This window comes from Mustelus asterias, chromosome 9, assembly GCF_964213995.1.
Source record: "Mustelus asterias chromosome 9, sMusAst1.hap1.1, whole genome shotgun sequence".
NCBI lineage: Eukaryota > Metazoa > Chordata > Chondrichthyes > Carcharhiniformes > Triakidae > Mustelus > Mustelus asterias.
The window spans coordinates 108,528,159-108,543,797 of NC_135809.1; the positions used below are offsets into that span (position 1 = coordinate 108,528,159).

A 15,639-nucleotide genomic window follows, 5' to 3' on the forward strand; every position below is an offset into this window, starting at 1 on the left:
ACAAGTAGAACCATGTGAGTGTTAATTTTCCACTTCATTTGGATACACATTCCTGAAATGATTTTTCACCAACTTCAGCGAACTTTAAAATTGTGCCAGGAATTAAATCACCGACAAAGGAAGGGTTCTGCATCCAAGCTGTAGTGATTTCAGTACATTCAACAAATTTCATTTTCGTTTTCTTTCTACAATGTTCAGTCCAGCACTGTGACCATCGTAAAGCACCTTATCTAAGGAGACAGTTTCTCCTCACCTCCAAAGTTCATTTTGTTTCTGAATTATTCCATTTTGAATGTAACATATTTGGTTCATCATAACAGAACGAGTGAGTGAGCTGTAGTACCCTGACTGTCACAGTGCCCGACGTAAGCTAATGCAACATAGACCGGGAATCAAATTCATGACTTTACTACTCTGCAGGGCTCAGTGAGCCACTTGATGAAACAGATCATGAACTCAATAATGATCCGCTTTGATTGAACATGGCTCAACTGAGATAGTCATGTGAACTGGCCTCAGCATTCCAGACAAGAGAACAGGGGGGGAAAAAAAAAATCATGTTTCATTCCTGGTCACTTTGCTTGGCTAGACATTAGGTGCAAATGCAAGTTGAGTTTAGCTAGGAGGTGCAACCCCTCCACCAAACATTGGGATCGTGTTGATGGAGAATGGATGAGGTACCAGACCAAATTCCGAATCCATTGAACCAAACAGCAGCAACAGGGAATGAGGGGAAAAACAAAAACACAGGTCTACTGGTTTTGAATGAATAACTGCCTTTTATGTCAATCTGTTAGATTGTTCTAGTATACTTTCCAGCCTATTACAGCTGAAAGATGTGCAAAAATATGCAATGTAACATGTATTGTCAGCCTCATTCATGCCTCAAATTATTAAACAGACTCCTGCTGCACTCCCAACACTGTTTTCACTATCTGTTTCCATTTATGTTCAAAATTCATTCCATTTTACAAGCCATTACACAAAACATCAGAATCTAAACAGAGTTTTTATTTTCCAAAAGCACATGGAAGCAAGAGAGAAAGATCCCCCGAGGAGAGGCCATTTATATATATTTTACTGTGTGAAAATAAAATCTTCAATTTGCACCTATAAAATCCCAAGCAAACTAAAAATATTTAAGAAGCCACAGATACAAATAAAGTATATTTCCTACATGTTTACCATGACAGCAAGTAAACATCTGATAATGAGTTACACGCGGAATATAACTGCTTCATAAAAACCATTCAACAATATCCAACTTCTGGTTCAATGCTTTAGATTTATTGAAACAATTGCACACAAAAAAAAAGGAACAGGTTTTGAAATTCAAGGTCTGGTTTGTTTCTGGGATCTATAGTGTAGAGATCACATGTATAGAGCACTCGTTACAACACATGCACAACTTGGGGTTTAGTTGGCTTCCTCCCCTCCCCCATTATGTTTTGGGGTACTCTGAGTTTGCCCCGTTAACAAAAGCTTAGCAATACAAATTACATTAAAATGGAACAAAATACAAGTTGCAGAACAGTCACAGTATATTACAGCTGGAGAAACGTGCAATAACTGTATCCTTTAGGGTACAGTTGCTTGGCTTCAGATTAGCAATAAAGGAGGGAATGTATTGCAGGGAGAAATTAATTTCTGCAAGATATTGTCTAGGAGGCATAGTAGGTACTACTCTGAAGTTCTGACACACAGAGCTATGAAACATGAGCTTACACTCACAATTTGATATGTTGGCCTTGTTGGGAGTGCAGTGTAGCTTTAGTAAAACAATATCTGGAGTTGAAGGGGGTTAAGCGACAATGAGAAATTAAACTAATTAGGATTGCATTCTGGAATTTAGAAGGTTATGGGATGATTTGCTAAAAAAGTGTTCAGAAGATGTTTCAGGGGAACACAGATTAGGGTAGATTGGGTGAAACCATTTCCACTAGCTGTGTAGTCTGAGACTAAGATATAATCTAAAAAAATACAACCAGAATTTTCTGGTAAAATTAGGACATGCTTCTTCACAAAAAAGGTTGCACAAGTTTGGAAGTGTTTCCTGCAAATAGCAGTTGATTGTAGCTCAATTAATTTAAAAACTGAGATGAATGAATCATTGACCAAAAATATTAAGGTATATGGAAAGAGGTTGCGGATCAGCAATGATCTTAATGAATGGCAGAACTAGCACAGAAGGTAAGTAGTTTACTCCTTTCCTATAGTGATGATATGGATATGATTTTCAAGCATCAAGAGGGAGAGAATAGAACATTTGGGTGGATAAGAAAAGTTAGGAAAAACACATCGAGATGTTTGTAGGAGATACACATCCGGATGTCTGTGTGTATGTGGAGCAACAGGAAAAGAGTGACAAAAGATAGGAGCAATACTTGTATAAGTGACTAGGTGAAGCCTGGGAATGAATGCATCTTTTGATCCCCAACATTAGGGAAAATGGCTGAAGAAAAAATACTTATTTGCAAAGAATGGCCATTCCTTTCTATCAGAAAAAGGAGAAAAATATATAGAGAGTAAGTGGAGGGTTTTACAATGCTATCATACTACCTAATATGACACTTAAGGCAGGAAAATATCAAAATGAGGTGGAATTACTTTAACAAAAACAAGTTCCTGCCCAAGCCTAAATTCACAGATTGAATAAAACACAGATCTGTCACAATCAAAATCTAAAAATCAGCACAAATCTTTATATCTGGTACATTCTACAAATTATAAAGAATTAAAATTAATTGTAAAATCATGAATATATATGACAGCTTTCAGAATCAATTCAAATCTGAATAAAGTAACAGTTTATTTATTAGTGTCACAAGTAGGCTTATATTCACGCTGCAATGAAGTTACTGTGAAAATCCCCTCGTTGCCACATTCTGACGTCTGTTCAGGTACACGGGGGAAAAATTTAGCATGGTCAATTCACCTAACCTGCACATCTTTTGGACTGTGGGAGGAAACCCATGCAGACACAGAGAGAACATGCAAACTCCACAGACAGTGACCCAAGCCAGGAATTGAACCCAGATCCCTGGTGTTAACCACTGCGCCACCATGCCCATTTGCAAAACTCAAAAGAAAACATACTTGCATAAAAACCTTGCAGCCAAGGCCCTTGTCATCCGAATAGTTTAAAACCTCTCTGTGCTGTGTTGGATAACAGGATGTTTTATTGATAATTTAGAATCACGTGTTCCAATTCAATACGTTTTGCCTGTAGAAATGGAAACTCTAACCTGACACATCATGCAAAAAGCATTTAGTGAAAGTGAAGGGGGCAATGAACCCGAGCTGCAGCTATACCCAATATTCAAACAGTTGCATGAGAGAGAGGACTAAAAAGTGACCTAAAGAAAACATTTGTTCCAAACTGTCCACTTTTTGGGCAAATGGATAATTTTCTTACTCCCACTCAGTCACGCTGCTCATGTGGCAATTATTTCAATAACCTTGTTGATTCTGGCTAACTCATCTAGATAATGGAATTTCTGATAGGTGGTGGGTTACAGGTAATATAGGACACCAAATGTATCATTAACTGACAGCCGGAATTCTCCAATCCTACGACACTGGGGACAAACAGTTAGCCCAGATCAAGGATATGCACCAATTGATGGGGGATGAGGAAGGCATGGATTGTCAAGGCATAATTAACTGGAGCCATTGCCAGAGAATCAAATAAACCTCACTCTCAGACAGAGTTAGAAACAGCCAGGCCAGCAAGTGACCTAACCCTTGGCCACAAGAGACAGGAGGATCATGTTATCTATGTCCCTATGGTCAGGTATACTCGCAAATCCATGATGCATCTAATTGCATGCAAAGGCCTGGTTCATTCAGCCCTTGCCGGAAGACTGTAGATTTATTCCCCCAGGAATCCTGACCTGCCTCACACTCTCCTCCACTTTGTTTGCTATCAATTGATCATGTACATTCATAACCTGGGTTAAAAGCCTGCTCCTGCCTCAAGCGTTTGAAGGATTTTAGCTACCCATCAATGCTTGTCGTCATTTAAAAACAAACAGGAGCCAGTGCAGCTTGTGCCACCCATAATGCAATCTGAGAGGGGCACACAGAGGCAGAAAAAACCATTTCAGTGGACAGCATAGAGGGACAAGCTGGTTGTCTGCTCAAAAATAAACATTTCAGTGTGTCTCTATTCAGTTGGTACAAGAACCACAAAAAAAAACTGGCATGTTAATTTCAGCATCTGCACTTTGAACCAGCCACAAGATTACCAAATTAACCAGAGGTCTTCTTTCACTTGGGCAGTGCCTCAATAGAAGATAACTTGCTTCTACTCCAGTTTGATGGGTTCAAAGATGGCTGATAAGTCCTATGCATGAACTGCAGACTGTGCCGCATGTGGAGCAGGTAGTGCTTGAAGGTTTGGGTAGATGGGTTATTTGGAGGTTTGTGCACATTCTATGACACCTTGTCTTCACCTCTGCATGTTCTTGACGAAGTCCCTCAATGTGCCCAGTACTTTCCCAAATGAGTCTTCTTCATTTTGGTTGGTCACAACCAGTGACTCTCATGAGTCAGAGATGTTTGATCTCTTCAATTATGTTTTGAGAACAGCCCAAAAGAGTTTCTGCCATTCTTGGAGTCTGGGAGGCTTCTACCATGACTGAGTTCCAAGAAGAGCAGTTGCTTCGGGAGTCAGGTACGCTCACAACATGCCCACCCAGCAGAGCTGGAGATTAGCACCAACTTTTCCAGCATTGAAGTTTGGGAGAGGATGCTACTGTTGGACCACCTTTCTTGCCACTGGATTTGGAGGATCTTGTGCCATTTAGTCTCCAGTAGTTTGGAGGTACTGCAGTAAATTGTCCAAGTCTCTGAAGCATAGAATCAATACTGCCTGGTAAACCTTGACCTTAACCTCGAGTTTGAGAGCCCAACTCCAAATATTCTTTTCCTCAATTGGTCAAAGCTGAGCTAAAACCAACACCACTCTAACCTCAGTCACAGAGCTCCAGTATGCAAATAGTGCATGCGAGTGTGTTCACTCAGAAACTGAGCTCCAGGTCATGGTCAATTCCTCTCGGAGGCATATACAAAAATAAGCCTTTCACTAACACTTGGAAAACTAAGTCTTCTAACCAGTCCTCACAGCAAAACACTTCCTCCTGTCAATTACGATCAATAGCAAGATCCTGGAAAACATGGACAATTTCCCTGATCTTGGGAGCCTCCTCTCAACAAAGGCAGACATATACAGCAACAATTCGTCATTGCCACCAAGCTGCCTTGAAGTAGGTGGAGGACAGTGATACATTTCTGTAGGCAGTCAAATTTCAGCAGCACACTCCATAGGTCTTTGTGATTTACACAGTCAAATGCTTACAACAAAAAGGAAAGTTGATGGGAAAAGAGCATTTGTCCTACTGAAGCACATCCTTCTGGAATTCTAACCAAATATCTACATGGCCTTTCTTTGAACACCTTCAAAAAAAAGGTGCATCATTACAGATATTTATCATGCTTTGAATTAAATAGTTCTGATGGTTATCAGATATAAATCTACTTTTCTTGTTTATAGGTACTACCTGCAGCCCAACAAGTAGAGACTTAACGTAATATTTGGAACTTAACTAAACCAATGCTGCTGAAGAATTTAATGGCGTTTGTTCATATTAAATTCTTGCAGTCAGTAACAATTGCCTTGCTATCAAACTTAAGCCCTTTACTAATCCATGCCATTCAAAACTGAAATAATAACACCACATCTTTGGAGCCTGTCACAAGGACACAGAAGAATCATAGAATCTCTACAATGCAGGAGGCCACCATTCGGCCCATCGAGTCTGCACCAACCACAATCCCACCCAGGCCCTATCCCCAAAACCCCATGCATTTACCCTTGCTAGTCCCCCTGACACTAAGGGGCGATTTAGCATGGTCAATCCACCTAACCCACACATCTTTGGACCATGGGAGGAAACCCATGCAGACATATGCACCATCCAGTGAGTTACGACATATGAAGCCACATGCACTTAACAAAACTTGCTTCCACAGCCACATTTCCTTTCTCAGCAATTGTCTCCGAGTTTCCATCCCTCATGTTCTGAATCCACCCAGGGTTACAAGAAACTCCAGGACAAAACACTCCTGGACTGCTATTCTCACTGTACCCGGAGCTCCACACTAGGTGCCATGCGCCGCCAGATGTTAACACTTGACGTCTCTCCAGCAACTCTGGAAAAGCATCATACAGACTCAAAACATTAACTCTGCTTTTCTCTCCACAGACGCTGCCAGACCTGCTGAGATTTTCCAGCATTTGGTTTTATTGCCTAAATAATCAGCAGTTAAACAATAACTACCAAGAACCTGGTAGTTTACTGGACAATGAAGAAAACTAGTAGCTACAACACCAACATCCTGCTTAGAACACAAATTTTACATCTACATTGTCAGATAAATCACCAATGGTTTTTAGGTGCTTTTTAAGCACAGCCTTTTTTGAACATTAGGAAACTGTTGGATAGCTAATAATGAGATGCAGAACAAAATCTAATTTGTGCTTCAAATGAGAGATGTAAATACTCCAGTAGGTTATACGATAGCAGAAGACACCTCTCATCTGAGAAACCATCTCATAATTCACATTTAGGCTTCACGCATGCAGATTTTTTTTTAAAAACGAGGCACCATTTCACACAAGAGTTCCAGTAACATATTTCTAAAAACAAGCACTTGTGCTCCTTTTAAAAAAGGGGGGGGGGGGGGGGAACTGCAGAGTGGAAAAGAGAGCAGTTTCGGTTTGAATTATTCACTGAGTAATTCACTGCAAGGGATTGCCTGTCGCCATAACAACCATACAAATTGCAATGTAGAAAGAAGTATACATATTGTCATTACAACGCTGTATTGGTGAAATGACAAAGTGGACATTAACACCTCCTGCATAACTAGTGGCAGTCTACACAATTCATAATTTCCCCCTTGTGCCCACCATACCAACCCCCCATTCATAAGTCTCAGAGACGCGGAGCTGTGCTGTGAGTTTGCACACTGCATTATTTTCTTTTGCAGTTTCACCAAACCGACCAATACAACAGTCTGAATGACTTTGGAACAGGAGGGAGAATGTCTCTCTGCTTTCCTTTTCACTCGGGTGCTGCATTTTACACACACGTTTTCTTCTTAAAATGATACCAGCAAACGCTACAAGTAAAAGAAAGGTTTTTTTATAAAGCAGCCTCAACCCAAAACTATCAACCTCACAGGTTGTAAAACTTCACGTGACTACCTGTTGCTCACATTCCACAATCATATGATCGCCTCAGCAATCTTTAAATATTTGCAGCAGCCACAAAACACCCAATGGTAGTAAAATTCCGCCTCTTGATTAACCTTTGTACTTTCAACTGAAACATTCAATAAAAGACCAGTTTTCTTCAAACAAAAAATGAGCAAGCAAATCCACCCAGCAGGTGGATGGCAGGGATTCACCTGCTCAGTTGTTACAAGTTCAGTCAAATAAAAAATAAAACACCCAGCAGAACTCACTTGATGAAGTAGCTGGCTCCTTCTTCAGTGAAACCTTCCTCCCATCCCCGAGGTAGATCTGGAGTCAGAGGGATAGTGGGTGGGTGATAAAGAGAGAAAACCCCCAGTTAGAGGCTGAAACTTTGAACCTCCGCGTCCCTCTCAATTACAGACAACATCAATTAATAAACAGGAACTGCCGGCTTTTAAAAAAATAAAGTTACTAAAGTCGACCCACCTGATCGGATCATGTGGCCGGAGTTGACAGGATCGCCTGTCCGTGGATGTAACCAAGTGGTGGTTTGCGTTTGATCGCTGCGGGAAACAAAACAAAGAAAGGGACACACAAATAAAACAGCAATTCCAAAAACAACCTGAAATCACCCAGCGCTTCCTCTAGCCATGAGACTGCCTGAAAGTTGCCCGCGGGCGGAACATACTCAATGAAAAAGATCCGACCATCCTGGCAGACCCCGTAAGACCAGTGAGCAGGTAGCGTCTCCCGCCTCAACTCAGCCGCCATGATCCTGGCATGAAAACTCAACTCCACTCTCAATGCTCTCCCTCCCGGATTATCGGCCCCTGAAGTAAGGACGCGGCGGGATTAAAGGAACAAACTCGGGTTTGTGCCCGCCGACAGAAAATGACAACTCTCATTTAAAAAAAAGCTGGAGGTCAATCCCTTTAACAGAGGCACTAGCGCCGATTAACGCGTCAGCTGCCAGGAGAGAGAAGGAGGTGGGGACACATTCTGATAAGCAACAATCACTCACTATGCACTCAAATCATTCTGCAATGTTCAGTATTGTTACAAGATTACACCAAATGAATCAGATGATTCTTTCATCAGATTATTAACTTTTATTTTATCAAACTCAACTACAAATTATAACAGGATGGATATCACATTTTTGTTGCTGTCTTACTGAACCTTATTTCTGGAGAGGTTTGTAGTGCGTATCCAAATTGTCCTCTTATCAACCCTCCAAGAATGTCCACTCCAGGATACTGTACTCCAGCAATTGGAGAAGCCAGACACCACCACCAGCAACCCTGGAGAAAAATAACAGCACATGTTTTTTAAATCCTTTGAATAAATTGAGTAAATTGGGTCTAGAATCACATGGGACAATGAGAGGTAATCTCATGGAAATAAGATTGTGAAGGGTCTTGACTGTTTCCGCTGGCTGAGGAATCTAGATGTGGAGGTGCCCACATTGGACTGGGGTAAACACAGTAAGAGTTTTAACAACACCAGGTTAAAGTCCAACAGGTTTATTTGGTAGCAAATGCCATTAGCTTTTGGAGCGCTGCTCCTTCGTCAGATGGAGTGGGGAGGAATCTAGAACAGCGAGGACACAGTCTCAGGATAAAGCTTATGAGCATTTGGAATTCTTTACCCCAGATATTTGTGGATGCTCCATCACTGTACGTATTTAGGGCTGGGATGGACAGATTTTAGGTTTTCCAGGGATTCAAGTGATACGGGAAGTAGGTAGGAAAGTGGAGTTGAAACCAAACATCAGCCAAGATTATATTGAATGGCGGAGCTGGTTCGACAGGCCTTATGGTCTACTCCAGTTCCTATTTTTTATGTTCTTATGTGACTGTACATTATTAGGGCAGCATGGTGGTTAGCACTGATGCCTCACAGCGCTAGGGACCTGGGTTCAATTTCAGCTTTGGGTGACTGTGTGGAGTTTGCACATTCTCCCCGTATCTGTGTGGGTTTCTTCCGGGTGCTCTGGTTTCCTCCCACAGTAAAAGATGTTCAGGTTAGGTTGATTGGCCATGATAAATTGCCCCTTAGTGTCCCAAGGTGTGTAGTTTAGGGGAATTAGTGGAGTAAATTAACAGGGCCTGGGTAAAATGCTCTGTCAGAATGTCGGTGCAGACTCGATGGGCCAAATGGCCTCTTTCTGCACAGTAGGATTCGATGATTTTTAAGGATGGGGCAGGCTGGAATGACAGGGCAGAAAGTCATGTAATGGAACCTTCAGGAATATAGCCAACCAAGACAGAAACCTTTTTCCATGCACCTGATCCTCACCACCATGTATCTACAGTGGCTGTTGCATCCAAATCTTTTGAAACTGTCCCCATAGCCTTTGCTCATGAAGAGCAGCAGCACTGTAGCTAGTGGCAAATGAACAATGCAACAACGCGTGCGCACAAAACGCAGCATCAGCAAAGCCAGTGACATAAAATATACCAGCCCATAACAGCTACTGGAAAATCCATCTCCTAAACTTCATGTGATCTAATTCAATAAAATACTGTTCAAAAAAAATAATTTTTCTGCCTTCCCAAGTTTACACCTCAAACTCATCTGAAGAAGCTGGAATATTAATGCTGAATAGCTAATCAATAAAGAAAAATTGGAAATTTTATGAGAAGCTCAAGTTCTCAATGAGATGATAGCTATAGCTGAGTCCCAGTCCATTGTAGACCTTGCTCCAAGACCTTCATATATCATAAGTAAGGAAGTGATTTGATATTAGTAGGATCCATTTAGAAACTGGACTTTCACAGGCTCCAGGATCTTTAATTCCAAATTACCAAATGTCTTGCCCAAAGATAGCACCTACTCTGACATCACTTTTGGGGCAAAAACAAAAATTGAGACAAAAATGTGAACTGTATTTACCATTACAAAAAGTTATAAAATGGTGCTCCCAGGGTGAATGGGAACATGATTAGACTCATATTGATAAATATAAAACACTCAGATACTTGCTGTTGATTCACAAAATTATAGAAATAGGGAGAAAAGATTTGTTATCTATAGGGCAGGGGTCTCCAAACCTTTCAGTACGAGGGCCACATCGTATATTTTACACATTTTCGGGGGCCAAAGAAAAAAAATTAGTTTTATAAATGAACTGGCAATGATTAAGCCCGTGAGATCGACTGAAATTCACTGTTGAAACAACAGGTTTCAGAACGCAAGACAGATCCACATATTTTCCGCACAGTGTTTGTTGATGGATAATGCAATGCAGAAACATGGGCTTTGAGAATCCAACAACCTCACAAGCTTTTGTGATTTGTCCAACCAAACCTTTCTTCACCCCCAGACATGTTCTTTCCTCCATCAATTGTCACTCATTGCAGTTTATTCCACTCCAGGTTATATTCTAACACAGTTTTTTGCAATTCTTTGAAGATGTCTTCTCCAGTTACTGTGCTGTGCATGCTATGCACTGATGCTAATTCTTGTGTCACATTAAATTCACTGTCGCGCCACGGATGAATAGCAGGAGTTGTGATGTGTCACACACATCAGTCGATTCATCAAGTGCGAGAGAATACAACTGAAAATTTCTTGCTTTGTCTGCAATTTGATGAAATATATTGCTTCCTATATCCTCAATTCTACGAGCATTTGCATTTGGCACAAGACTGATGATTTTGAACAGATTTGCTTTTTCTGGGCATAACTCTTCCATTGCTTCCATTATACACTCTTTGATGAGATCTCCATCGGTGAATGGCTTTCCTCTTTTAGCCAACACATAAGCTAGTTTGTAACTGGCCCTGGTTAAAGCTTCATTTTCAGTTATCTTCTGCGTAAAAAAAGCTTGTTGGGAAAGTACAAAGAAGTACTTTATACCCCATTCTTCATTAAACAAGTGGCACTCACTGTCCACTTTTCTTTTTTCCTTCCATAACTGAATTGGTTTGAATTGCCGCCATCATTGTCATTGTTCTCGCTCATTTCAGACAGATGGAGCTTACGGATTGGATAAAGCAGCTGTCACTCAGTCAATGCAGAGCGGCAATTGGATAACAGATGTCTCAATTGCTGATTCATTTAATGAACTGTCAGTCACAGGACGGCAGCTCTGATTGGACAATAGGCCGGTAAAGAGGGCGGGGATTCCCATGGGTCCATCAGACACCATGCGGAGCGGCAGCAAATGTTCGGCCTGTGGCTTCCGTCCCCGCGTCCAGACCCTGAGTCAGCGGCGGGGTTCCGGACGCGGGAGTGTTTTCGGCAGTGGGAATCCCGTCCCGCCCCACTGGCTGCGGGCCAGATGTTAGCCCGCTGCGGGCCAGATGTGGCCCAGGGGCCGTTGTTTGGAGACCCCTGCTATAGAGGATAGTATTCATCGAGGAATTAAGGGCTATGGGGAGAGAGCGGGTAAATGGAGTTGAAATCAACCATGATTGAATGGTGGAGTGGACTCGATGGGCCGAATGGCCTTACTTCCGCTCCTATGTCTTATGGTCTTATGGTCTTATGTGGAGATGCCGGCGTTGGGCTGGGGTAAACACAGTAAGAAGTTTAACAACACCAGGTTAAAGTCCAACAGGTTTATTTGGTAGCAAAGGCCAAAAGCAAAAGTGGCTTTTGCTACCAAATAAACCTGTTGGACTTTAACCTGGTGTTGTTAAACTTCTTATAGAGGATAGTATATCAGGGCTGAATATGAAGATATTCATTGATGCCTGTTTCCTGCTCTCACCCAGAACTGGAAAACTTCAAAATCTTTGCTTCCAATTTCCACACTTCTCTCCCTTTCTTAAGGTCCATCACTGAGACTATCCTTCCCTTCCTCGGCTACACTGTCTTCATTCTTGGAGATAGGCTGTATACTGATATAAGCCCATCAATTCCCATACCCACCTCGACTACACTTCATCATACCCTGCCTCCTGTAAGGATTCCTCTTCCCCACAGCATCCTCTTGTAATTGACAGGCCTTCAACCGGATTCAGACTCGATGGATGGCATGGTAGCATAATGGTTAGCATTGCTGCCTCACAGCGTCAGGGACCCAGATTCAATTCCAGGCTTGGGTCACTGTGTGGAGTTTGCATGTTCTCCCCTGTTGGGTCTCCTCTAGATGCTCCTGTTTCCTCCCACATTCTGAAATATGTGCAGGTTAGGTGCATTGGCCATGCTGAATTCTCCCTCAGTGTAGCCGAATAGGCACCGGACTGTGGCGACTAGGGGAATTTCACAGTAACTTCATTGCAGTGTTAATGTAAGCCTTACTTGTGACGAATAAATAAATAAATCCATAAATAAAATAAATCCCATTTCCCATACTTTTTCTCTCAACCCTTCCCCTCACTCGCAGAACAGTGATAGGGTTCCCCTGGTTGTTTGCCATGTTCATTCACCACCTTGCTGCTCATGCTCACATTTCGGTTATCAGCTTGCTGTTGTGGTTCCAGTAACCCTCAATGCTAGGTTGAGAATCAACACGATCTTCCAATTGGGCTCCTAGCCCTCTGGACTCAACATTGAGTTCAACAATTTGAGACCATGAACCATGCCCCCAATATTGTTTTCTTGTCATCTGCAAATTTGATGAAACTATGGGCCCGATTTTACCATTTTGATTCTCAGTGCCGATCCGGGCATAATACAGATCCGAGCCCGGAATCCTCTTTGCAGCGCGCCCATACGCTTTTTGCTGGCTCCGGTCCGATCCACGCAGTGGGCGGGGCTTAGCGCTGCCGGAACAATCGGAGCTCTGAACTGCGCATGCGCAGTTCGAAAAAAAATCTGAAGCAGCGCGCCCGGGCGGGAAAGAAAAAAAAGCAGAGAGAGCGGCTCTCTGACACATGGAAGAGTTGGCAATAATTATACCTGCTCTTGTTAGAGGAAATATTGTTCTAACAATCTGATAACGCTATTAAACTCAAAGCTTTTGTCGAAAGATTACACTTGCATCTATTTCAACTGTCTACTTTTGTCTCAGTAATGAATGTGAGCTGCTTGGGTTATTTTGGGCTGATTGTGTCGACTTGCAGGGCTCAAGTGAAAAATAAAATGTGCATTTCTGAGAATCTTCGACCACACGGAACAAAGTACATCCATATCATTTTGAGTGTCTGTTCATTCCTGTTGTCACAGAGACGTCTCCCCATCAACATATTGTAAAATAAATATATAACAAACCCAGTACTTGTAGCATATATCCTGAAGCAACAGTTCTTTAGAAGAAATTTCTAGTCCCAGGAACATCTAGGATATACTTAAACAGTGTCAGAAGTTTAATATTTTAGATCAAAGTGTAACAATATTTTGAAAAGAGATGCTTTTTACTGTTAAAGGATAGGAATTAAAACATTCAAATGTTTCAATTCCTATCCTTTAACAGTAAAGATAATGAATGGTTTACGTGCCTGGAATGGTTTATGTCCTCCCCCACCCCAACCAGAGATCCATCCTCCCCCCCTCCTCCCCCCAAACCAGAGATCCATCCTCCCCCCGTCCCCTCCACACATTCGCAGAGCCGCCACCAACCCGGGACAGCGGAATGGCTGCGACTACAAGACACCCGTAAGTACCGGAGAGCTTTTGGACGCCATGCACCTGCCTCCTCGCCAACCCTCACTGAGGAAGCGCCAGCTTCCGACTTTTATTTAGCAGGTCGCTAAAAGCGCGGATCCGGATTGGGCCGCGCGGTGGTAAAGTGGGATTTCCTGGTAGAGTTGGGTGGGCAGTTCATTAAATCGATTTAAATGCATGCTAATGCATTTAAATTGTCAGGCCGCCCGATTCGGGGGCGGATCCGGTCCGCGCCCGAATCGGGTGTCGGTAAAGCTGCGATCTGCTTGGATTCGGGTGCAGATCGCGTTAACGGCCCGACGCCCGAATTTACCGCGGAACGGGCACGAATCTTTGGTAAAATCAGGCCCTATGTGTTTGCTTTCAGGCAGAGCTGTTCATTATTCTGGATTTTACACTCACTCTGGACAAATCCTTTGTCTCTATTACAATTGTTAACATTCCCTTTGAACTTTTGTTCCATGACATAATTGTCATTTAATTTCTGCCACCCTCTACCCAATCCCAGACCTTCTCTTTTGTTCTTGCACCCCCTCCCCCCTTTTAATGGCATAAAAGGGGGTGGCATGGTGGCACAGTGGTTAGCACTGCTGCCTTACAACGCCAGGGACCCAGGTTCAATTCCGGCCTTGGGTGACTGTGTGGTGTTTGCACATTCTCTGCGTGGATTTCCTCTGGGTGCTCCAGTTTCCTCCCACAGTCCAAAGATGTGCAGACTAGGTAGATTAGCCATACTAAATTGCCCCATAGTGTCCAAAGATGTGTAGGTCAGGTGGATTAGCCATAGTAAATACGCAATGCATGGGGTTATGGGATAGGGTGGTGGGAAGGGTCTGGGTGGGATGCTGTTTCGGAGAATTGGTGCAGCCCTGAATGGACTCTTACTCTACAATCGGGATTCTATGAAAACCCACCCACATTCCCACCTTGGTCAGTTCTGAAGGAGTCAAATTTGACTCCAAATATTAACTCTGTTTCCCTCTCCACAGATGCAGACAGACCTGCTGAGTATTTTCAGCACTTTCTGATTCCATTATTGATTATGAAGGTGGTGAGAATGGTGAATGTTAGACAGACCTTCTCAATTCCCTCAGAAAATGATGAGTGAGTGAGAGTCCTCAGTGGGGTAAATTGCACGTGGAATAGGATGGACACCCTTTTGTTGTTCCATGCTTCATTACATTTGTAATCTTGAGGAAATTATTTTTGGAAATCATTTGAGATCTTTGATCTTCTTCCTCCCCTTTTCTTTCAAAGGTTTTGACTTTTGCTGGGATATAGCCTCAGCAGTTAGGATTGACAAGTTCTCCTCCCGTGAGAAGATCACAGCCGAGCACTATCTTCACGTGCTGGACTTTCCAACTGGGGTTATTTGATAGTGATTAGAAGTTGAAACCCTAATTGAGTTCCTTCCCCCTCTTTAATATGGGAACATTGAGGCCATTCTGCCTGAGATTAGTTCATTTAGCAGAAATCTAGAATTAAACCTTCTAGATTTGCACACAGCTCAATATTACAGCAGGCAGTATCGACCAGGGGTGAGTACTATCTAAATGTCATAAAGGTGCTGGCTGAATATTCCTTGTCACAAATCTACACAAAACATTTGTCTATTCGGTCAATGCTTCATTGTGTTCATCTCTGCTTCTAACTCCATCTGCCATGATATTCAAATCTGAGGGCACAAGAATGCACATAAGAATTGCACATAGCTTTTCTGAGCAGATTGTCACATTAGTTGACTTCAGGTATGAAGATATGTAAGCTAAGGACCAGAGGCTGATAGTGCACAAAATGCTAGACAGATTGCCTGAGAGATGGAA

General features: G+C 42.4%; 1 protein-coding gene across 2 annotated transcripts in view; it reads right to left on the bottom strand.

The window, feature by feature from the left end:
* plekha7b (pleckstrin homology domain containing, family A member 7b) overlaps positions 1-8,104 on the bottom strand; it is a 467,762-nt gene extending 459,658 nt beyond the window's left edge. For both annotated transcript variants that reach the window (XM_078220764.1, XM_078220762.1), the window contains exons 1-3: positions 7,950-8,104; positions 7,748-7,824; positions 7,531-7,588 (exon numbers count right to left, since the gene is read on the bottom strand). In XM_078220764.1, coding sequence (XP_078076890.1) covers positions 7,531-7,588; positions 7,748-7,824; positions 7,950-8,032 — 218 coding nt within the window. In that variant the 5' untranslated portion in view covers positions 8,033-8,104. The remainder of the gene's footprint in view (positions 1-7,530; positions 7,589-7,747; positions 7,825-7,949) is intronic.
* Between the last annotated feature and the right edge of the window lie 7,535 nt (positions 8,105-15,639).